The 23,474-nt window shown below is 43.1% G+C and overlaps 2 protein-coding genes across 2 annotated transcripts; one reads left to right on the top strand and one right to left on the bottom strand.

Annotated features, from left to right (window-relative positions):
• Positions 1–369: 369 nt before the first annotated feature.
• tent5d (terminal nucleotidyltransferase 5D) lies at positions 370–8,429 on the bottom strand. Its single transcript, XM_080901943.1, has 3 exons — positions 7,895–8,429; positions 5,300–5,614; positions 370–5,040 (listed from the first exon to the last, which is right to left on the bottom strand). Exons 1-3 carry the CDS (start codon positions 7,907–7,909, stop codon positions 1,750–1,752), a joined length of 3,621 nt encoding a protein of 1,206 aa, XP_080758069.1. The 5' UTR covers positions 7,910–8,429; the 3' UTR covers positions 370–1,749.
• A 1,197-nt stretch (positions 8,430–9,626) lies between these two features.
• Positions 9,627–16,122, top strand: LOC308408192 (charged multivesicular body protein 1B1-like). Its single transcript, XM_080900343.1, has 8 exons — positions 9,627–9,951; positions 10,261–10,358; positions 10,452–10,598; positions 11,611–11,679; positions 11,772–11,879; positions 12,027–12,070; positions 12,263–12,335; positions 15,459–16,122. The coding sequence occupies exons 1-8, from the start codon at positions 9,936–9,938 to the stop codon at positions 15,504–15,506; spliced, it is 603 nt and encodes a 200-aa protein (XP_080756469.1). The 5' UTR covers positions 9,627–9,935; the 3' UTR covers positions 15,507–16,122.
• Positions 16,123–23,474: the final 7,352 nt, after the last annotated feature.

Genomic DNA, 23,474 nt, shown 5'->3' with positions numbered 1-23,474 from the left:
GTCACGCTTAAGTGGATCATTACAGAGCTTAATCACGGGGAAGGATACGTAAGCTGCACAGCATGTCATTTCGGGAGTGCCATGAGGTTATGAACGTGCGTGCAAAAAGGCAGGAAAATACGATAGTGGAATTCTTTTTCTCTTTGCAGTCGAAGCATTAACCGATTTGAAAAAAGGGGAAAAAAGAATCAGTTTCACTCACATGTGAAGGTTTGTCGAGTCTCCCCTTTATTTTATCAAAATGTACATACAGAAACTACAACAGGACTACATTAAAGAAGACATCAAAATGGGCAGCAATAACAGGGGTCAACAACTGAACAAACACCCAACCCAGCCCCAGGCCCACCCCATTAACATCCCCAGTGCAGTGAGATAAAGACATGCCAATGATGTCTCACATTTAGGCACTTGATTTCCCTACCGAACCATCTTTGGTCATAGTTGCTGTTGCACGGTTTCAAACTGAGATTCAAACAGGTTTGAGGTGGATCCGAACTCGATTCACGTGGGTTCTGCTGCGAATCGGCTGAAGCCGATGTACGCTGAGAGGAGTCGCATGAGTTTTAAAGCAAATCGGTTTAGACAGAGCTGCATCTGCCAGGTTTAGAGATGACCCAAAGATGGTTTTAACCTGACCGCCTCCATAGAGTAAACCGCAGTATTAATTAAATTAACACTAGATGATACAATACTTCACATGATTACAGAAAAGACTCCACAACAGAAAGGAATCAAGCAGCACATCTTAACACAGTTTACCTGAAAACAACGCAGTGTATTTTCACACGATATACTGTAATCAATACGCTGTACAGTCTATTCCAAAGGCAATGTTGTTAGACTTTTTTGTAAGAACTAATCAGTCTTTTTACCACTGAGTATAATCTTGGAAAGTCTTGCAAAAATAGATCAATTTTTAATAAATTAAAAGCCTTGTTTTGATTGTAGGATGTGACCTTTTAAGCTACTCATGCATTGTCTAACTTTGTGTGTATACAGTAATATGCGTTACCTTGTATCTCTTTATGTATGTATGCATGTATGTGTGTCTATATGTATGAGAGTGATTTGATAAAAATACTGTACACACTAGTAGACTTATCCCTCTCTCCTTTTTTTGGAATACACCTCTTTCGGTAAAGGAATAACAAAGTTACATTAAACTGTTTAAGAAGCATAGTAGTCACACAGTATTTGGCAGTGAACAGTCCTAATTTATCCATGCACAATATCAACCACAGGCAAGGTCCACATTCTGAACAAACCCATTAAGAACAACACAGTAAGAACATGGAAAGAGTTTACAAGAATTTAAGACCCTGGAAGTGTGTGTGTGTGTGTGTGTGTGTGTGTGTGTGTGTGTGTGTGTGTGTGTGTGTGTGTGTGTGTGTGTGTGTGTGAGAGAGAGAGAGAGAGAATGTCCACAGCACATTTGGTTTCCCAGGGAGACCAAAGGCCTATGACTCATGTAGTGCATACAGCATTTTCTGGAATTTTTAACAATATCGGAAGAATTAGTATTTTCCACAAAGCCCAAATAATTACATATAATCATGTTAGAACCTTACAGAGTACTTGGGGAGTTTAGTGTAAAAACCCACTCAATCCCACCCCCATAGGTCTATTATAGACCAAACAGTTTATCCCTGGATTATATTTCCATTCTCAAGCTTTTTCTTTGGAGCATGCACCATCCCCTAGCTCAGTTGTGTATTTTGTGTAATGACATGTGTATCCATGCATGTTTTACACAAGTCCAGTTTGCGGGTGCAGGTGTAAAGGGTAAGGTTGGTACAGCAGAGCTGATCCCCCTTGGGGTATGTAGTAGCTGCAGTAGCTGGGTTCTGCTAGATAGGGGGCAGTGTGCTCAGCAAGGTACGGGGCAGGCTGGTAGAAGCACGTCACATGGTCTGTGTTGGGTATTATGTTCTGCTCTCCCAGAACCTTCAGTGCCAGCACTGTGATCATATTCAGTGTTTGACGCCTTTCGTGTCCCATCAGACACACTGTGCTGTCATCTACCACACGACGCAACGTCATCAAGTACTGGTACTTGCTTCTCTCCTCGCCGATAAAATGGTTCTTCAAGTAGGACAGGATCTTTCGCTGTTGTTCCTGCACGTCAGGGAAATCAATAAAAAAGCGTGAGCACATGTAGCGCTCCAGTGTCTTTATCTGAGTCTCGCTGGCTGGTTGGTAGTCTCGCACCAACAGGTTGCTGTATTTCAACAAGCCACCACCTCGAATCTCTTCGGGGTTCCTGGTAGCAATCAGGCGGTAGCGCAGGTGGTCCATGGCTGCCTCAAAGTCACCATACATGCTCTCTGCCAGGACCTCGACAGCAGGGACTGAGTCAGATGCCTGAGGAGAGTCACACTGTTCAGAAGTGTCTGTGGTTACCTCAGGGGCCTCTTTGTTCTCAGGCACAGAGTTGGCTGCCTCAGTGGCTTCTGGAGAGGCAGATTCCCTGGGGCATTCAGACTGAGAGTGAGGCAGAACATGTGAGGTGGAACTTGGGATAGTGATTGGAAAAGAGACAGGCTCAGTAACCTGAGGCAAAGATGAGATATATTCATGTTCTTTTTTAACCTCCAACTGTAAGAGAGGAACTCCCGGCTGAGGGGAAGACTCTTTAATCTGTTCATCACTGTCCGTGTTTAGTATCAAAGGCTCCATGTCTGAAGATACCTGAGGTACAAGGTCCTCCGACTCCACCGGTGGAGTGAGGCAGAGGAGGGGAGGGCTCAGGCAGGGGGAAGGGGGTGTGAGACAGAGCGGTGTAGGGCTCAAGCTGAGCATTGGAGGGGTGAGGTAAGGAGGCGAGCTGAGGCAGGATGAGGTAGGGCTGAAGCTTAGGGTTGGAGAGCTAAAGCTAGTAGCAGGGCTGACAGTGCTTAGCATCGGAGACGAGAGGCAGTGAGATGGAGGGGTCAGGCATGGGGGAGGGCTGAGGATGGGGGGCGGGGGAGTTAGGCAAGGAGGGGACAGACTAACTACTGGAGGGGTGAGACAGGACACAGGAGGTGTAACACAGTGGACAGGAGAAGCTGGACTGAAGGCGGACCCTTGCGGGCTGTCACTTGGTTGATTCACAGCCATCTTTTTGGTCTCTTGTTCTGTTCTGGAACTAGAAGGATCTGACTGTGAAACTAACATGTCTGCTGAGTCAAGGGGCTCTACTTGTTTGGCAGTTTCTGTAGGGGAGGACTGACTGGGCTCACTGAAATCCACATGTGTAGTTGGTGTTTCAGTAGGGCTCTGAGTAGCCGTTTCACCTGGGTCTTCTGTGGCTAACTGAGAAACCGGTGGGTCTTGAGGTAAAGCAGACATGGAATTCAGAGTAGAGGTGGAGATTATATCAAGGGCTGGATCCGGAGCTGGGCTAAAGTTAAGATCTGAAGCTAGGTTACTGGAAGGACTAGGTTCAGAATTAGTCTTAAAAGGAATGGTGCTTGTTGGGGTAGCTGTAGAGTTTGAACTGGAAGCAGTTGGCTCTGTGTTAAAGGCTATCTCGGGGCTCGCGTGAGGGTTTGACTCCAGGCAGGGCACAGAAACGAGTAACTCGTTTTCGGGGAGTGAGCTGGGGTTAGGACTGGGGGTGACCTTTCTGCACATCCTCCGAGGGGGTTTGGGGGATGAGTGTTTGAGCACCACCATGTGAGATAGTCTCTCTGAGGCCTTACAAGGGGGAGCAGAGGAGGTCTTTTTGTCAGAAGAAAGGCTAGGTGGTGGAAGTAAAATATCCTGAGTATCTGGAGGGTTAGCGGCATCAAGTGTGTTAGGTGTTTTTTCTGAGTTTTCTGTTTGTTGTGTGTTGTCAATCTCCAGCAAATCCTGTGCGTCAGGAAGCTGTGTGCTGCAAAGTGTGAGAGCAGAAGAGGAGGAGCAGGAACAATCAATACCCTGTGTGTTCTCTGTGATTTCACATATTTCTGTGTCAGTTTTCCTCTCTTCTTCTATTTCTTCCTCTGTTTCTGCATTTTGTTCATCTGCTAACTTGTGTGAGGATGTACTAGTGTGTAGAGCTGGCACATGTTGTGTTTTATCTTCCTCACTGCTGCTTTCATACTCTCCGAAAGACTTAGATACGTTTGTTTTATCAGATTGCTCTGTACTGCGAGGGCTTTCTCTAAGGTTCAGACACTCTCCCTGGGTTTCGTTTGAGGTTTTTGGCATCTCAGACTGTCCCATCTGCTCTGCTAGTTCTTTCTGTTCATCAGGGGGTTTTGTGTGGTTAGCAAGTTCTTTCTGGACAGAGAGTTCTCCGTGGTTTGAATGTGCTGGTGGTAAGTCGTCACAGGGCTTCGCTTGCTTTAACTGTTCTACCTTTGTTGAGCCTTCAGTCTTTTCCAAGAGCTCTGGCTCATGTTCAATCTGAGCTGGTGGTTCAGCTTCCTCAGGGGCTTGTTTCTTTTCTGACAAAGATGTCTGGCCTGTCTGGTTTAAGTTTTCTCCGTGCTCTGACACTTCCTTCAACCCTTCAGGTATTTTCTCTTTGCTGTCTTTCTCCAGTGCTGTGTGTTTTGTCTGGTTTGAATGTACAGTTTGTTGCGAGAATTCGGTCTGAGAATTGTTTTCCTGCACCTCATCTCTCTGTTTTATCTGGCTGTTTTGAGCACCTTCTTCACCGAAAATGTCTCTGTCTGTGGGCTTTTCTGTTTCTGGCGCAGCTGTTTGATTCAGCAGGGAAGGAGAGTATTTATTCTGATTCTCTGCGGGCTGGTCCTTAACTTCAACCTTATTCATTTTGCGCTGCGAGTCCTTCTGCATGTAAGACTCTAGAAGACGATCCAGAATGATCTGGAAGGAGTCTACGCTGAACTCAAATTGGCGCCTGAGCGCACTCACAAATTTGAGCTCCAGGTTTTTGCCACTGTTGTTTGAGAGGGAGATGAGGCTCCAGCGGTCATGTTCGTTGAAGACTTTTACCATTTTCTGGACATAGGCCTCTTTCATTGTGGCGTTGCTGATCCGTTCCCTGTTGACTGCAGCAGGCAGAAAGTCCAGCAAGCAGCCCAGCACTGACTCTTTGATCACCTGGGAGGGCAAAAAGTTAACAGCATGACAGCTACAACTAATCACAACGATCTACTGAAATAAAAATCATTGCTGTGGTTTAGGTTTTGGTATAATCTAGTTAAAACAAGCATGATCGATTCAGCTACAAATTAATTATGGTTAGGATTACAATATCATGTTTAACAGAACCCCAGTAAAAATCATTTGCAACCCCTACATGGCTTATTCAATGCTGTCAGCGCAGGTAACTGGTGTCTAAACGCTACAGTAATCTCACCTGGAACTCCTCTTGAGTGGGCAACTCCACTCCAAAGATGATGTCCAAGTCCTTGTAGCTTGTTCCGTTGTCTCGGACAAGGACGTGGCTGGCCGTGGAGCCGTTCAGACGAACATCTCTAACTGTGATTCCCTGCTTCTGCAGCCTGGCCCGCACGGCAATGATGATGTCACGAGGACGCAGCTCCAGCGTGGGAAAATTCCCACGGCCGTGGATTGGAACCACCTCTGAAAGAACCTGATGGAGAACCTCCACCTGCTCAGCGTTCAGGCTGTGAAATCGCTGACTGGATTTCTTTTCAGACATGCTGCTGCCCTGAAGGGAGGGATGACAATGAGAGTTTATTACAGCTCCTCAATGAAATATGCTGTGTGTTTCTCTCTCTCTCTCTCTCTCACACACACACACACACACACACACACACACACACACTCAGTATCACTCATATGCACACTCTCTGCCAGTCTGCTGTCTGCAAGTCACAGCTTGGCTGACAGCTTTTCCACAATGCTAATGTAACTGCTGTGTTGACAAGCTGACACATGGAGCAAACCACGCAGATGTGCTTTGCATAAATACTCTTCAACTGTTCACCCAGGTCACAGCAAATTATGGGGAAGTGGTCGAGTTACAAAAAGAGTCTGAAATGCTTTACAGTATTTACTGCTCATGACTTACAACGTGTTAATTAGTCACTTTATTTACACTCCATCTATTAATTGCTGGCTCAGGATTTAATGTAATTCCTTTAACTCAAAATATAACATTTACTTAGCCTTTGTATAAGATAATAATAAAAGATAATAAAATGCAACCTTTGTTTATTATTTTCACCGGACAAGAAAGGGTTAAGTTGAATGAGTCATCACCAGCAGACTGCATTAATCACACCAACGTCACTAATTAAAGACACACATCTGTTTTTGTGGCCGTGTGTGCAGCACATGATGCGTGCATATTACAATCAATAACTCCATCCATTTGTGGGACTGCATGTTAAATGTATAAAAAAAAATTCCAACCCAAATTGAAACAAAGAGAAATTAAATAAGAGCTAATTATGCTGTTTGGCATTTAACATGTGGAGTCCTCCTGGCACTTACACACTCAGCCTCTGCATCCAGACTCCATTAATAAATCTCTAAAGAGTCAAAATATTTTCAATAAGCTGCACAATATCTTTATTTGCCTAACCAAGTCAGTCTGAAGAGTCTCTGTTAAGTGACTGAGTGTGCGATTGTGAGCGCCTGTCAAAGTGTTTCGGCGAGTGAGTGCTCGTGTTCGTGTTTGCAACTGTGGTTCATAGCAGCCCATTATGATCTATTGTTTGCTTTAATCAATAGTTGTCACTCAGTGCTACAGCTGAATGCAGCTGATTGCTATGATTTGTCAATACTAGCAGGCTAAACAGTGGGATAATAATGAGCAGTAATCGGATGCTTTCTGGTATCATTTAGTCAGACACCAGAGGGTTATAGTCTGTAACAACCACAAACAAAATCTATAATGGGGGCGTCTTAGAAAGCTTTGCATGCATTTCAACAAACACTAAATCAGCATAAGTGCAGATCGTACATAAAGCTACAGAAGTACAGAAGTTGCTGTTTTTTGAAGAACTGCTTACCAGGATGAAAAGAAGTTGAGTCTTAGAGCACAGAGCTCCTAAATAGCTTTTGTGGATGAGACATCGGCTCACGTGTCCCACTTTAACCAGGCAAACTTCACATCGCAAAATGATCATACATCCAGAGCTGATACAAACACCTCCAGATGTTTACACTTATCACACGCACAGCGACACAATATGTTGACGAGGCACTGCAGGAGCGTTTTTCCAACTGGCCCCTTGTATTTCCCCCACAACCCCCCTCCCCCTTTCTCACTCTCCTGCAAACTTGCAGCCTGAGTGACTCATCCAGGCGTATCGGCTCAGCTCACACATAATCTATAGCCACTGAAAACCCAACAAATCTGAGAAGCTCATACACACTGGGCTACATGTACAAACAAACAATAAGGCTCTGTAAACTCAGGTGAATGTCTTGTGTATAAAATCTGTCAAGTAGCACACAGGAGGGAGAGTTAGTCCTGTGGTTAGAATACTCTAAATATATGTCCTTTATATATACCTATATATAGACAGACAGACACACACACACACACACATACATACATGCATATATGTTATTTGCATGCAAGTCCTTGATTTTTACTTTTATCCCCTTGAAATATTATAAACATATGAATACTGAAGTGGAAGACAACTCAGTAGGCTACTTACTGAGCTTATAACACAATATTTACTGAGAAGAAAGCCTGTATTTTTAAATGCAGTGCTTGAGTTCACCAGTACATTGCTAAAATAAAGAAATAAATAAGAAATAAAAATACAGCTATTAATTTTTCCCATAAAAGTTAACACCTGTTGGGTGTTATAGTTCACCACTTGTACAGTTTCACAGTCCTGTGGCAAGTGGAGGCAATTAAGCGCAATGAAGTGCCTGCCAGGGTAAAGGGCAGCACTCGTGAGAATTAAAAACTTAAAAACGGGATTAAAAGAAAAAAAAAAAACTTCACAGAGCTGAGTGTTCTTACCTGTTGCTGAGGCATCTGAGGGAGCGAGCGGCTCCTGACTTGTCAGCGGGATGAAACAGCGGGTATCCACCGAGCTACAGGTCCGGAGAGTTCGTGTTTTCTACTGGCTTTGTTTTTTCTTTTGAAGTCCCTGCCCGCTCCGTTTAGACTCGATGCTGACGCGGCTGGGTCCCTTATAAGGCATGCGTTGCCAGAATCTGCGCGCGAGTTCATTCGGGCGCTGTCCGGGAGGCGCGTGGTGCTGAAATGAAGAATGAAACGAGTCCTCGCGCTCTTGTTTCTCCTTCGGCAGCCTGGAGCGTAACGCAGTTTCCATAGCGACCTGCCGTCATTCAGTTATGACTGGGGAGTGCGCGTGCACGCGCGCGCGGATGAGTGCGCGTGCAGCAGTCTTCTCACAACAATGGTGGAGTTGTGGTGGTAAAGAGGGCGTTAACAAGTGTCAGGGATAATTCGAGTGTTCGTGCCAGGCCTGCATTAAGAAGAATAAAAGTTTACAGGACGAACTAATCACAGCCGTGCAACCTGTGCGTGTACCAACAAATCCTCACTTTATTATGTGGCCTTTCTGTGTGTTTGACGTGTCAGCGCTGAACTCAACTGCTACCACATCACCTCAGTATTACACCGTGGCTGAGGTTGAGGCCATAAATGTCGGGACATATGGTTTTGGGGGGACATTTTCTCAACCGCTTCTCATCACGAAAACATCATTATATCTAATGCTGTGTCCACACAAAGTGTCAGCAGATACAGTATGAGTCATCCATGCAGCTCCCTCCCCCTAACCCAGCCTTAACCCCCCCCTCCCCAAACCCGAGCCTTCTTTGGCTGGCCGATGCACGCACACACTGGAACACTTTCTCTATCTGGACAATTACAGCCAATAATCCTTCTCCCCCCTTCATACTGCAAATTCGTGCTCCATCCCTTAAAAACCTACTTGCACAAATCCCCGCGCGTGTTCCCTTGCCGTGTTAGCTCACACAGCCATTCTTTCCGCGGAACTCTATAAACAAGCAGTTCCAGATGTTACCTAGTTACGTGTTAATGCATCCGCAATAAAGTGGAAGGATATGCGTGAAAGCGTTAAGTCAAACACGGCTGGCTCTGTGGAAAAGGTAAATTTACTCCTTCTCTCTCTCGCTCTCTCTCTTTCTCACACACACACACACACACACACACACACACACACACACACACACACACACACACACACACACACACACACACAAATGACGTCACTAGACGTGTACCACAACCTACCGATACCGGGTAAACTATTTTTAGCCTGGATGGAACTTGTCTGCTTTGCTTTGGACACGCGCACCCAGTCCACTTTTCCAACGGTCGTGACGTAGAAGGCGCGAGCACGTCACGCAGAATCGTGATCAAGTGTGACGACGGTGAAAGGTGGCCAGAAGTATCAGCGATTGTATTCAAAGATAAAGATTAACTAAGATGGTTCACACATCTCTCTTCTGCCCCGATATAAAGGTTTTAGTCATAGATCGACATTGTTAATGCAGATAATTTATTAATTAGTGACAAAGCTTATTTTGTACGTGTAAATATGGGCCGAATAGTGGGCTATTAATAAAATATAGATGCAAATGTTGAGAAAAAAGGTCATAAATACCACCAAAAACAAGAAGGAACATTCGGGAATAGTCGTCGTGTCTAATAGACGCTCTTTGGCGCATGCGTGATAAGAGAATTCCTAATCTTTCACACTTAGTAGCATTTTTTGCGAGCGATGGAATTTATTTTTGTAACTGCCTAACCAACGGATTAGTATTTCACGATTATAAGAGCATTTTGGGGGACAGAAAGACAAATAAAAAAATCTACCACTCTTTTTTAACCGAATTAAAACAAAAGCGGAAGTATCTGCAACCGATGCATCTTGCCTCGCTACACTGCCGTATGGTACAACCCTCAAAAATCAAAACAAGCATCTCCGGTTGAAAAAAAGCGAGTGTCTGGATGCTACTTTGTACATTACGAAACTCAGTAGTTGTCTCAGAAAAAGACTTTTATCATGTCGAATATGGAAAGTATCCTTTCATTTGTACTCTTACGTACATTTGCCTAGCAAAACCGTAGCTAGTCATAAGCTGGGCTTAAGCTAACTCTTTCATACATGGAAGTTCTGCTCTGTTGTGTCGTTATGAGCAAAAACCTGACCTTGTTTTCACGTTTTTCTTTTTATATTTGGCTAAATTTTCGCTAGCATCATGAGAACCACTGACTTGGGTTAAATAAGCTAGATGTATTCAGACTCGTCCTCATAGCATTAAATTGTAATTTGGATTTATTACCAGTGCTCTGCTAACATGAAACAACCCCTTGACCAGCTGCTCAAGAACACTTGTTCAACCTGAAGTTTGCTGCCAAGGAGCTACAGCGTAACTCCAGGAAATGTGATAAAGAGGAAAAGTCAGAAAAAACTAAAGTGAAGCAGGTTGGTTTATTACACTTATTAGAGTCTTGAAAAGCTGGCCCACAGTATAACTGCACCGCGTGTTACACTGTGTGTGTATGCTGTGTTTCTCAGGCTATCCAGAAGGGTAATATGGAGGCAGCCAGGATCCATGCAGAGAACGCCATCCGGCAGAAGCACCAGTCCATCAACTTCTTGAGGATGAGTGCCCGGGTGGACGCTGTAGCCTCTAGGGTCCAGACAGCTGTCACTATGAACCAGGTCAGGACTGTGGGTCATGGGTTTGCAGGCCACTTCTCTTGCTTTTCCACTGTAATGTAAACGATGACCACCGAAAAACTCTTTTAATGGCATACATTAAGACAGAGAATGTTCCCTGGCTTGAGTTGGTTGTACTTTGCTTTTTACGTTCCATTCAAAGTCAAAATCAGTTTTGCTTCTCTTGGATTGCAGTGATTCTAAAGAATGATATAAGTAATTATAGTTGTGTACTGCAACTATTCCAGATATTTGTCACACATTCAGATGTGTAAATATAGTGGGGTTTTTTTTTTTTTTTCATTTTTAAAAGGTTATATATGTAAACCAGATTTCATCGTAGCCTTGCATGTGCTATGACATCAAAACCTCTTGTCCTACATTTACAAGGAGTGTGCTCGTTCACCACATCAAATGTTATGCATGTATTTTTTTCACTGTGCATGTTCTGAAAATGACATCTTATTTCAGAAGAGGTGAAAAGCGCAGCCACTTCAGAGTCAGGCAAAAGGGCTCGCAGACATGCAAACAAAAAGACACCAATAACATAATGTCATTAGAGGCGCTTTAGACCTTGTGCTATTAGCTCCTCGCTCTTGTGAGAGTGACGGCCTCTTTTAAATTGCTTTAATTCAGCATCACTACAGGAAAGGCACCTTTTCACAGAGTAAAGCGTAATAATGTCTGCAGAAATGGAAGGAGTGCGTGAGATGTTACAGCCGAGCAACACCTCTGAGCACCCTTGTGTGTTGCTATAATACCGCTGCCTCTCATTAAAGCTAATGCCATCGCATTTATTATAAACCCATTTACCGCAGCTTGTTTACCTAATGGTAGGTTTGTTTTTGACTAGATTAATCTTTAATCAGCATCATCCTAGAACTATTAGAGGTGCTTCTAGTATGAGAGAGTCATGATAGAGTGTCTAGTTAAAAGGGTTAAAGTGACACCTAGTGGACACGTTGGAAAACAGCACCCAAGCTTCAGTGGTTTATTTCATGTTTTGTTTTCCCAGGTGTCAAAATCCATGTCTGGAGTGGTGAAGTCTATGGATGCTACACTGAAAAGCATGAACCTGGAGAAGGTTAGAGGCTGTTTGCAGCATATGGCACAAAAACTATTCAGGAAATTTCTATTCGTTAATTCGTTTTTTGGGCTCACTGTGTTTCTGCACAGATCTCTGCACTGATGGACAAGTTTGAAAAGCAGTTTGAAACTCTTGACGTGCAGACAGCTCAGATGGAGGATACCATGAGCAGCACCACCACTCTAACGACGCCTCAGGTAACACTTCCTGTTATCTCCCAAGAAGGAAACATTCCTGAGCCCTTGTTGCTGCTTATGCATGCAGGATCACTGCATACTTATTCAGTTGTTTCATTTCTAAAGGCCTTTTTTTTTAAAATTACTATTTGCTTGTTGGGTCCCTAGAATGAAGTGGATATGCTGTTGCACGAGATGGCTGATGAAGCCGGGTAAGATCTCTACGCTGTCTAAAAGCATTAGGAAAGAAATTGGCAACTGCAGTGTATAAAATGAACTGTACTAAAAGCTTTATTCAAATGACTTTCATTAAGATCGAGGATGCACCTCTTTCACTGTTTACAAGGCTGCTTTGAAACACAAAAGGCTCATTAATATTAATTAATTAGATTTTTATTTTTCAGTTTGGATCTTAATCTGGAGCTTCCTGCAGGCCAGACCTCTTCACTGGCTTCATCTGTGGCATCAGCAGAGCAGGTAAGATATCCCAGTAGAGCAGGGCGATATGAGCAAAAATATTTATCACAATATACATTTGAAAATTTGAGATAACGATATAACTGACGATATAATTGACACTAGACAAAATACTTTACAACTCCACAACTTTATTAGTGCAATGTATTTTCACTTAAACAAGCAGCTGTTTTTTATGTGCATTAAAGTTATATAAAAAATTTAACTGTGCAAATGCAAATTCCTTGCTGACAGTTTAACCAAAAGGCATTTCCAGTGGAAATTGGCCGACATATCCTCAGCATAACCATGTATAATATCCACAAAACTTAAAAAAAGAGGTTATACACACACAATACGATAATATTATGTTGAAGCACAGTACGTATCACTCTGCGAGGCTCCTGCCTACGATAGCCGTAATGCTCCGAAAATCCATCAAGTGGTGCGGGTTCGTAGGCAGGAGCTTCGCAGAGTGATACGTACTGTGCTTCAACATAATATTACCGTATTGTGTGTTTGACAGATTTTTGAGCGACGTGTACCAAATAAAATCGTTTAGAGGTCAGTAAACACAACCACAATTCATACATAAGACACACAGGATTATAAGGGGCACTGTAGATTTTCAGGTAGCATGCTCTACCAAAAATAGTGCTTTGTTGTGTATCTGATGGATGAAAGCTAAACCAGTTCCACACCACTGAAGTTGCAGCATTTTTACAAACCAATTCTGGTTCATTCGTTTCATTCAACGATCCGCTTTCGCCCTTCTCATTCTCCATCGCCGTCATGCTTTTTCTGCATTGTGTGTATGAAAACAAAGGCACTGCGCATGCGCGTTTTACCCGTATTCTATCGCGATATTTCATTTCTTATCGTTGCCCAACATTATACCGGTATTACCGTGAACAGTATGATATGGCCCAGCCCTATATACCAGCTGTTAAACATCCATCCTTTAGAGCAGCGGTCCCCAATCCCCGGGCCTCGGACCGCTACCAGTCTGTGAGTCGTTTATGTGTGATATCTGACAGGGTTTTATTGAAGCGAGTCATCAGCACGACCCTCTGGTGGACAAAAAAAAAATCTGTGCCAAATCAAGCATGCTGATCCATCCGCTGTGCCGATCCCACGGGGCAAGTGAATGTACCTACTTCAAACCCATAAGTATGCAGGTCACTCTGTTATTGTTAAGCCGAATTTATGGTTCAGTGAGGGCAGCGCAGCCGGGGATAGCCCATCTACCTGCAGACCAGTGTGTGGGCTACTCTTGCTTGTGCTGTGGAGAACAGTGTAAGTGTGAAACTGAGTGTAAAGATCAATGAAAAGTGTCCACTGACCCGCTGTCTGTGCTTTTCATGCTGTATTTTTGAAGTCACTAAAGTTTTTTTTTTGCGGTTCTCCAGTTCCCAGTAAACTCCACTGTTGCTCCTTTCTCTATTCCAGCCCACTTGTCAACCAGTCAGCATTTAGCGAACGCATATGACTTCCGCTTTCAGTGACATGCAGTTGGAATTTTGGAAAACTGCAGAGGAGCAAGTCTGTGTTGGGTGAAAACCGTGATACACTCGTTGTCTGAATGGTAGTGTGTACGCTGGAGGACACGTTTACGGGACCTTAAATTACGCTTTAGCCTGACTAAACCATCAGAAACAGACTTCATGAGGGTGTGCTGAGGGCCCGATGTCCTCTAGTGAGCTCTGTGCTCACCGCCCAGCATGTGGAGCCCGATTTGCATTTTCCATAGAACACCAGGATTGGCAGGTCCACCACTGGTGCTCTGTGCTTTTCACAGATGAGAGCAGGTTCACCGTGAGCACATGTGACAGACGTGAAAGGGTCATGAGAAGCTGTGGAGAATGTTATGCTGCCTGTGACATCGAACATTGATTCTGCAGGTTGATCATTTTCTTTTTCATCAAACGATGTGATATCCCTTCACTCCTAACGCATTACCTCGTCCAATCAGTGTAGATATCGATGTGATTTACTTTCCCAGTGAGATCTGATGTGTTTTCAAAGTGTTCCTTTAATTTATTTGAGTGATACACGTTCTTCACATGCCATTAAGGGTCAGTCAGTGGGATCTGTGGAACGTGTGAAGCCACAAAAAGGATCATCATTTTCTTCCTGTTTAAGGAAACTTGTCTTTTATTGAGGTTTTCTTCGGTTTGTTTTGTCCTTTTTGTTAGTGTGATTACTTTGTTACTCATCTTTAACCTCCTAAGACCCGAACTCTTCCATTGCATGCATTTTTAATTTCTCTTTGATATTTGGGCATATTGGGGCCCGATGAATGTAAAAACAAAGAATTACCACATTTTTTTTCTTACCTTTTCCTGTTTTTAAGAAAAATAAGAGCCACATGTGAAGATATTTGTTTAAAATTTTGATAGAACAGTAGCAGTAAAATGTCCTCGTAAGTGGATATCAGGCCCTTGTAGAGTAATTAAGTATTTTGGTCTAAATAACCTAAAATGTGATGTCCACATATGTGGACGCCAGGTCCTTGGAGGTTAAAGAATATTGCTGTCTGTCAGGCTTAACCCTGTATCCCTCACACAGTTACAGCAGTGAGCTGGTTGGATTTTACTTAATGGCTCACCCTCTGTTTCACTGTATTACATTTGGATGAAAATTGCTTGAAAACCAAGAGATTGGTTAGCGCCCCCCTGGGAACAAGTGCTAGGAAAAAAATGTGTATTCCCAGATAGCAAAAGATAGCGAATGAAAATTTGAATTTCAATCATTTAGCAGGTTTCTGGAAGTTGCAAGGATTTTGGATCGCCAGGTGGTCACTGACTGGTTTCCGGGCATGCACGACTGGGAAGATAGCTAACAATATCTTAGTACCTGCAGCCCTCACTAGGATGACCTGCTGTCTGTTGTTTTGAAAATGTGTACATGATGCTGGCTGCAAACTAAATCTACCTACAAGTATAAATATTTAAAGGAGCCGGAACATAAAAGATTTACAGTTTTAATAACTCTGTTCTTTTCTTCAGCCCTAAGAACACACAAAATCAATATATCGAACTGGACTATGAATGATTGAAAACCAAAGCTCCTGTAATAAATGTTTCCTTTGACCTAGCTGTCTCCATCTGCTGATTTCTCTCTCGTCTTTCGTGCCGTCATCAGGATGAGCTCTCCCAGAGGCTGTCCAGGCTGCGAGACCAGGTGTCATAGTGACACGGCGAGGAAAACAACAAGAAGGAGCAAAAACACGGAAGGGCCAATAAAAACAAAAAGTGCAATGTGCCTGCAGGCTTCATGCCCTCCTTTATATTCTTTTTTTTTTTTCTTTTGAGAAAAGCCTGAAAGCAGAAAATGATGTTTTTATAAGAAAGCAGGCTTTCAGTCCTGCAAGTGCGTACAGCTATTACCTCAGTCTAAGCTGGTTATGTTGCATGTGTATATAATGCAAAGCAAAGTAATATATTTATTTATGTACTAATTTATTTCCTAACTGAATGGATATTGTAAGGGTGTACTTTTACTGCTACTGCTGACGGTGTTGACACTTTTGTTTATTGCTTCCAGTGTCAGCTTTGCTGTCGTAATACAAAATTCTCCAGGTGAAATAGTTTCCTTGAGTATTTAATAGAATTTTCTTCATGTAGCAGTAACCACTCCAAAGGCTCACACCGCACTGCTATTCACAAACGCAAAGTCATTAAAAGTATTGCAAAATCTCATCCTTGTCACTTTTTTGTTGTTGTTGTTGTCCTTGTCATTTTGTGTTTTGGATGAAGTATGCAGCACACATTCCTCTCGGTCTCTCCATTTTTCTGCGTGCCCCTCCCTCTTTCTCTTCTTCAACAGGGAACAGATGAGAGGTCAAAGGTGTCACCTGTAGAGGAAGCAGCCTTCTGCCACTCGCATGCCAGTACCTCATTACACACACACACACACACACACAGTGTATCTCTGGGAGGGAGGCACATCCCAGCTGGGAGCCATTACAGGTGCCGTCCTAACACACACACACACATATATCTTCATATGAACACGTTCGCAACCCTGTAGCGAGGGGAGCTCTCCGGAGTGACACTCGGTCACCTCTGACCTCTTTTGTGTCCCTCCTAATCATCATCAGCACAAACTTAACTACATCCACAATCATCATCATCAGTGCTCGCAGACTGATACGAGTCTCTTGTTTGCGCTTGCTTCCAGACACTTTGATGAGTTTGAGGTCTGCAGTACGTTTGAGCACGCACCCGCTCCTTTAAGTCCTCAGTTCTTCTTATTTTCCACTGACCTCTGTGATCCAACAGCTGTCAGTCATTTTTTTTCTCCACCGTTTTTTTGGGGGTCTAAAATTCAAATTCCGTGTTCCTTTTGTGGTAAGAACCACAAAATGTATTTGATACTTTTGTGTGTGTGTTTCAATTCTAATTTTAACCCTCAATGGCCGTCTCTTTTCTTTCAACATGATTAAAGCTGGGAGAGTCTTTCACCGCCTGCCCCCTCCACTGTGTGCATCTCAACATATGTGCAAGGGATGTTTTCACCAGATGTGCAGGAGACAACTCCTGTGTGAGCAACACCGCAGGGAGAAGCCTGTGTTTGTATGTGTGTGTGTCAGGTGTTGATACCTAGCAGCTCTCCCCTCCAGTCAACACCTCCCTGTCCAGGTTCCTACAGGAGTGCCACTTGCTGACAGGAAGGGATCTGGTGGGCTGTGGGTTGTGTCCCTGTGGCTGACCCTTCTGCTTGTGCACAGGGTGTGTGTCTGCATGTCTGTGTTGGTGGATGAAAAGCTGCTCAAAGCCACAAATGCTGGCTCAGCGAAAAAAACTAATTGCAACAGGGAGGATTGGTTAGACTTCCATATGATTCATGTGCAGGATATGAAACAGCGAGTTTAAAGAGTCATAAACTGGATTCAGCAGGAAGAGATGAATACCAAAAAGTCCCAAATTATTTTCTGGAGAATTAAATAGAAGGAAAAAACGAATTAATGGATCCCTAAAGAGTTGATAACTTCCTGATAGTTCCCTTGAAAGTGCTAAAAAATATGGTACTTATTATAAAAAAAACTTGTTGTACTTGGATAACACAGGTTTATATAAACAAAGATGTTTTAATAATCATTTAATTGTTCCAGGATAAGTTTCAGTACAAATTGTTTTAATAATGCAGTTTTGTTATTGTTCAAAAACCATACAGTGGTGACGAACGCAAAGAAACAAAAATGAACTAATACCTAATGAAATAATTAGCAATCATTTATCGTTTAATTTAAATTAAATTAAATTAATCTAGTTTCTTACAGGAAACTTAATGTTAAGCTGTTTTTAAGAAATCTCTGATTTGCAACATGAATGCAAAAAAATAATTTAATTGTTTGATCAGTTTTTATTATTTAAACCATTATAAAATCCTGATGTTGTACTTTTAGAGTGTACTGTGATTAAATCAAAATGCTGAGAAATGTAAATAAACGTAACATCTGCAGTTTTAAATATAACACATACTTTTTCAGTGAAGACCACATTTGCCCATCACGTGTGTCTTACGCTCATCTTTTTTGAGTGTGGATGGTAAGAAGACCGATATTTAAGGTGGCACAGTACATGGAAAAGTGCAGCGCGGCCTCCTTTTCCTCCTCTCCTCTGCTTGTCTTCCTTCCACCTCTCAGCTTCCCATTTTAAATATTCAATTACCACGCGTGAAGGGTCAGGTCAAACACAGGAAGCCGAGCTGATTGGTTCTACTCAGATATCGATGGTCGTGTGTGACCAATCGCTGCTGCTCAGGGCTTTGCCCAGCTGCTGCTCTGTGTGTGTGTGTGTGTGTGTGTGTCTAATCGTTCCAGACCACGGTTTCCCTGGGTTTCCACTCACCTCTTGACCACTGTATCCTGTCAGACGTGTAAACGCTGCTTTTAATCAGTTTTACCGTCTCACACACACACATACACCCAATGCAGCTGACCCTGTCCATCCCTGCTCTGTAAAGCACGCTTCATTAAGATTTAACTGATCTCCTGCTCACACACCCCTCTCACAACCTCTGTCAGGCACACACCTGATCCTACCAGCGCTGTTAACCCCCCCAACTTAACCCTCACCTCACCCCATCATCCACCCTGATATCTCTTACACTGAAACAGCTCTTCAGCTCAGACATGCATCCTTGACTGTATGTGCTAAGCTTCCAAATCTGCGTTTGACGTTATAATTGATAAAAATCAAACAAATTGGAAGACCATGTGTTAAAAAATAATAACCATAATTCATCATACTTTTTTTCTTTTTCTGATTTGCTCTGTTAGCCAAACTGCAGAATTTAACACATTAAAGTAATAAACTCGACACTTTTGGGAAGAATATGTTAGAAATATGGATGCGATTTTCCTTAGTGGAGAATCTGGTGGACCAGAATCTGGTCCATTCATCTTCTTTCACTTATCCAAGGTTGTTTGAGCCTAGCAGAGCTGTCACAGAGCAAGAGAAGCTTGGTGGAACCTGGACAGCTCGCTGATCTGTCACAGGGCTAACACAGCGAGAGACAGAAAACCATTCAAACTCACATTTACACCTACAGCCAATTTAGAATCATCAGTTAGCCTGACTCCGTACATGTCTTTGGACTGTGGGAGGAAGTTGCAAAGAACCCCCACAGACACAGGGTTAGCATACAATGTCTGAGACGGGTGCACAGTATTCTGCGGGACCAACATCACCCTGCGCGCCACCTTTTCCACCTGCTGCCCTCAGGGAGAAGGTACAGGTCTATACAGGCCAGAACATCCAGACTGGCCAACAGCCTGTATCCACAGGCTGTGAGGCTCCTGAACTCTCTGACCCCCTCTCACGGACAATAACCATATCCAACTTCTTAATAGCACTGAACTTACTTGTCAGGTTCTCATGTTTACTTGTCATGTTCTCATGTTGTTGCTAAGGATTGTCTTATTGCACTGGAGTCACACTGGGTTAAATATTTACACTTGGGTTTTAAGGGGTATTTATTATTTTCTTCATTATTTTATTTACGGGTTGTACGGAAGCCCCAAATGCAATTTCATTGTTCTCTGACAATGACAATAAATAAATAAATACTAAATACTAAATACAAACTCCATGCAAAAAGGCCCCGGGCTGTGCGGTGACACTACTAACCACTACACCACTGCACCTCTATAGAAGTTAGGTCACCCCAACAATTTCATTTTGCACCACATACCCGCTAAACTCCTGTCAGTCACATCAAATTCACTTTATGTGCTTTATGTTGAGTCCTGATACTTGTGCACTATTTAATTTATCTGCTGTGCTACTATTGTTACTTTATAGCTTCTTAATGTATCGAGTGCTTACATCATGCTAGCCTAATCCCACCCCAGCTGAGTCCAGCTGTGCCAGAGGTGTCTTCATGTTAAAGAGTTTTTCCTTCCCGCTGTCACCACGTGATTACTTGCAGGGATCATCTGATTGTTTGCGTTTTCTCTGTAATGCCTTACCATATTAAAGCCTTAAAACTGAACTAAATGCTTTATTTTCCTGTAAAGGGTTGGGCACACTGAAATACAATCAAATATGAGAAATCTTTATTGCATTTGGCATCTAAAGCATCCTTTGCTAACACTTTACAAAAAGGACACTGAAAAAAACTCCATAATGTTATCCTAGATAGTGATTAATAAATTATCTAATAACTGTTGATTAGTCAGTGGTCAAGCCATAACTCCACCCCCAACCATCCTACGGAAAACTGCAGATTATACAGAATTTATCTGCTAGATTTTTAACTTTTAACTAGAACAAAGAAACAGGATGACATCACTGGCATTTTTACGCTGCCTCCCTGTTTGTTTTAGAACTGATTGTAAGAGCTTATAGTATCAAGGACCTTCATGGTCTTCCTCCCGCCTACACGTCTCACCTCTTACTACCATATGAACCAGTATGTATCCTGAGAGCCATGGGCAGAGTTTTTAGGGGCCTGGCTGAAAATGAAAAGAGAGCATTTGAAGTCAGGGCCTGGGGGCTCTGCAACAACCTGCCCAAGGAAACTGGGTCAGTGAAGTCAGTCGTTGCCTTCAAGTTGAGTCTTAAAACATGCTTTTTATTGATTATTATGAACTGCACGGGTCACTAAGTACATTTAATAATTATTAGGGAAGCACTGATGAATGACTCCCTGACTCTCGGGTTGCTCCTGATTTGTTCCTCACTCGTTATTTGTCGTCTCTTGTGTATTAGCCACGTATCGCTTTGCTGGTAAGGTGATTCTGGCGTAGGCAGTGAGGATGAATCGGTTAATAAGGTGTTTGTCGATAGTTGTTGACAAGAAGGTTGTATTCTTGACAACGAGGGAAACAGGAAGAGAGATCTACCGAGGATTTCTGCTTCTGGAATAACGTTGTTATAGCAGTGGATGTGGCAGAGCTTTGTGTGTGAGGATTGCGTGTGTGTGTGTGTGTGTGTGTGTGTGTGTGTGTGTGTGTGTGTGTGTGTGTGTGTGTGTGTGTGTGTGTGTGTGTGTGTGTGTGTGTGGTGCATATGGTAAAATACTCTGCAGGTCTGCTGTTAGTCACACTTCCGCGTCTCAAATTGAATTAGCGTTGACAGCGCACAGCGCCGGCCGCGTGTATGTGTGTGTGTGCACCGGGGGCACTAGCTGTTGGCAAGCTGTCCACGTGTGTGTGTGTGTGTGTGTGTGTGTGAAACACAAGAGAAAGACGGCCTTTCCCCCCTGAAATCAATTATACAAGTATAGGTCTGTGGATGTGGGGGTGAGAGGGGCACATCCTGTAGAAGGCAGCCCAGACAGACAGCACCATCTGGGGCAGCAGGCGGGTCAACCCTTGGTTGAGACATGAAAGAAGCAGAGGCTTGGATAAGAGGAGAGGAGAGTACAGCCTGGTGCTAAATCACTTTTTTCTCTCCACCCCACACCCTCGCCTCATCCTCTCATCTGCCATCCGATACATCAGCCACGGAGCATCATTCTCACTCAATCACTCTCTGCCTCTATTCCTATTTCCCCCTCTCCCCCCTCTGTATCTGTCCCAGGAGTGATAACCTGTCATACACAGGAAGCAAAAAGAGGTAAGAACGATCTATCCCTCTGCCAGAGATAGGGGCAAAGAGAAAAAGAATATCTCACATCTCTTGTTCCAAAGGGGTTGATGGCTTGTATTAAATAAAACCAATGCCAGAGACTCTTTCTCTCTCACACACACACACCTGTAGAATCACACTTTAGCCTAACAGACAAGGGGAGGAATTAGCAAACACACACACTTTCTCCCAGGAGGAGTGGAGCTGCATATAATAAAGGGTAGAACGTGTTTTTTGGACAATCTTTGTGCAGAAAGTGCTTTAGCTAAATGAATGCACTGTCACATAGCTGCAAGTGTGTTAATTATGTTGAATCCCTTTTTTGGGGGGCTTCTTAAATTAGGAGATCCAAAGATAAAGCATGATACATGGACTGGGAGAAATGATCTTAAGTATAAATTTGGGAAATGAGGGAGAATGCAAGAACTGGTTGGGTGATTAACACTTTTTCTGAAGAATGGCATGAGTCTGAGGCCCAGATGGAACATGCAGAGGAAACCCCAAAACTCACACACACAAACATGGAGGCCAGCTGCCAGACCACATGTTAAAATAGTTTGTCCTCCACTCATCTAACCTCTGCTCCTGTAAGACAGAGGCTTGTCAGGGAGCACATGCCAAAGTGAAGCCCCCATGACCCCCGTCTACGCACACGTGTGGCCGTACTGAAAGGTATACACGTGCATATAAATAGAAATCTAACTCATTGAGACTTCTTGCGCTGCGTCAGAGAAGAGGTTTTGGACTATATCTGTAACTAGGAGGGAGATAACGATCACAGAGAGGAGGAGAGGAGCACTTTCACTGTAACTGTGCAGCGTACGCCCGGTCGATGGGGCGGTAGAGGAGTGCTTAATAACTGTTAAACTGCTCTTGCTTTTCACATTACTCACAGAGTGTAATTCAATTTCAGCCACAGCTGGTTTCACTTTTAACTTTACAGCTGAGCTCAGTCATGTCCCATAATCTGACCTGATAAATAACCAGCTTTTATTGAATTTGCAGAGAAAATAGGGTCCAGTATAAACCTTCACGAGAGACACGCAGAGGTGAACACGAGTTTGGCTGCAGGGCGTTTAAGCTGAATGAGCATATGTGTGTGTGTAAGTGGGTGTATGGCAACTATTATTAACTGGCATACACGTGTTAGTGGTGTGTGTGTTTCATGTTTTTTAATCTAATGAAGGCAGAGTATACTTACACGTTCCGACTCTCTGCTGAGCCTCTCTCCTGTTTCAGGATGCCATTTCACATGATTGGAAACAAATGACTTCGGGGTCACATTTCTTTCCCTTTACTGCCTGTCAATCACAGTGGAACAGTCCAGAAAAAATCAACACACAAAAAAAACACAAGCCACCCTTTCTGTTGTTTCATAAGCGCAGCCTCCATGTTATTTCAACCAGAGGATTATGCTGACTCAGTATAAGGCAAATTCATAGAGCGGATGAATGGGCAGATATGGATATTCTTCCACAAGTTGATGAAAGGTTAACCCAGCTGTTACCTTCAACACGCTATGGGGTCTAACCAACACAGCAAAAAGATGGATAGTAGATCCTGTGATGTCACCCACTGGTTAGTAAATTTATAAAGCCTTGAGCTCAACTTTTTCACATCGCCATATTGAAAGCGGATATAACGGGAGAGCACGGGACACCACACAGTCTTTGGCTAATGACTTGTGATTGACAAGTTGTTAGAACTTGTTGACAAGTTCTTAGCCTAAGAGCTAACAAATTGTCAACGACTTAAGATTTACAAGTCAATGAGCAAACTAATTTGTCCTTTCTGTCTTAAATTATAATCAGATTTCACAAAGTGAATTTCATATTTTTTCTGTATATAAAACTAGCGACTCAGCCCATGAAGTCACCAGGAAAGTGTTTAACGAGGGAGCTAAGGGCCATTTTCTTATAGACTTAGCCTACATACAATACACATCCATCTTTTAAGTGGTTTTAAAACACGGTTTCTTTAACTAGCCAAGTAATATCCTGCTAAATTATAATCTGTAAATACATGTAACTCTCATTACTGAGAGTCGAAGGAACTATTGTTGCTTTTATATTCTTCCAAG

Source organism: Rhamphochromis sp. 'chilingali', assembly GCF_963969265.1.
Source record: "Rhamphochromis sp. 'chilingali' genome assembly, chromosome: 13".
Taxonomy (NCBI): Eukaryota; Metazoa; Chordata; class Actinopteri; order Cichliformes; family Cichlidae; genus Rhamphochromis; species Rhamphochromis sp. 'chilingali'.
This window is presented reverse-complemented; position numbering and strand designations above follow the sequence as displayed.

Bases quoted from the DNA above. Each gene is read 5' to 3' on its own strand.
- tent5d (XM_080901943.1), bottom strand. The intron at 5,041-5,299 runs GTGAGATTACTG...TTGCCCTCCCAG, and splicing joins CCACTCAAGAGGAGTTCCAG to GTGATCAAAGAGTCAGTGCT.
- LOC308408192 (XM_080900343.1), top strand. The intron at 10,599-11,610 runs GTCAGGACTGTG...TTGTTTTCCCAG, and splicing joins CAGCTGTCACTATGAACCAG to GTGTCAAAATCCATGTCTGG. The intron at 11,680-11,771 runs GTTAGAGGCTGT...GTTTCTGCACAG, and splicing joins AAAGCATGAACCTGGAGAAG to ATCTCTGCACTGATGGACAA.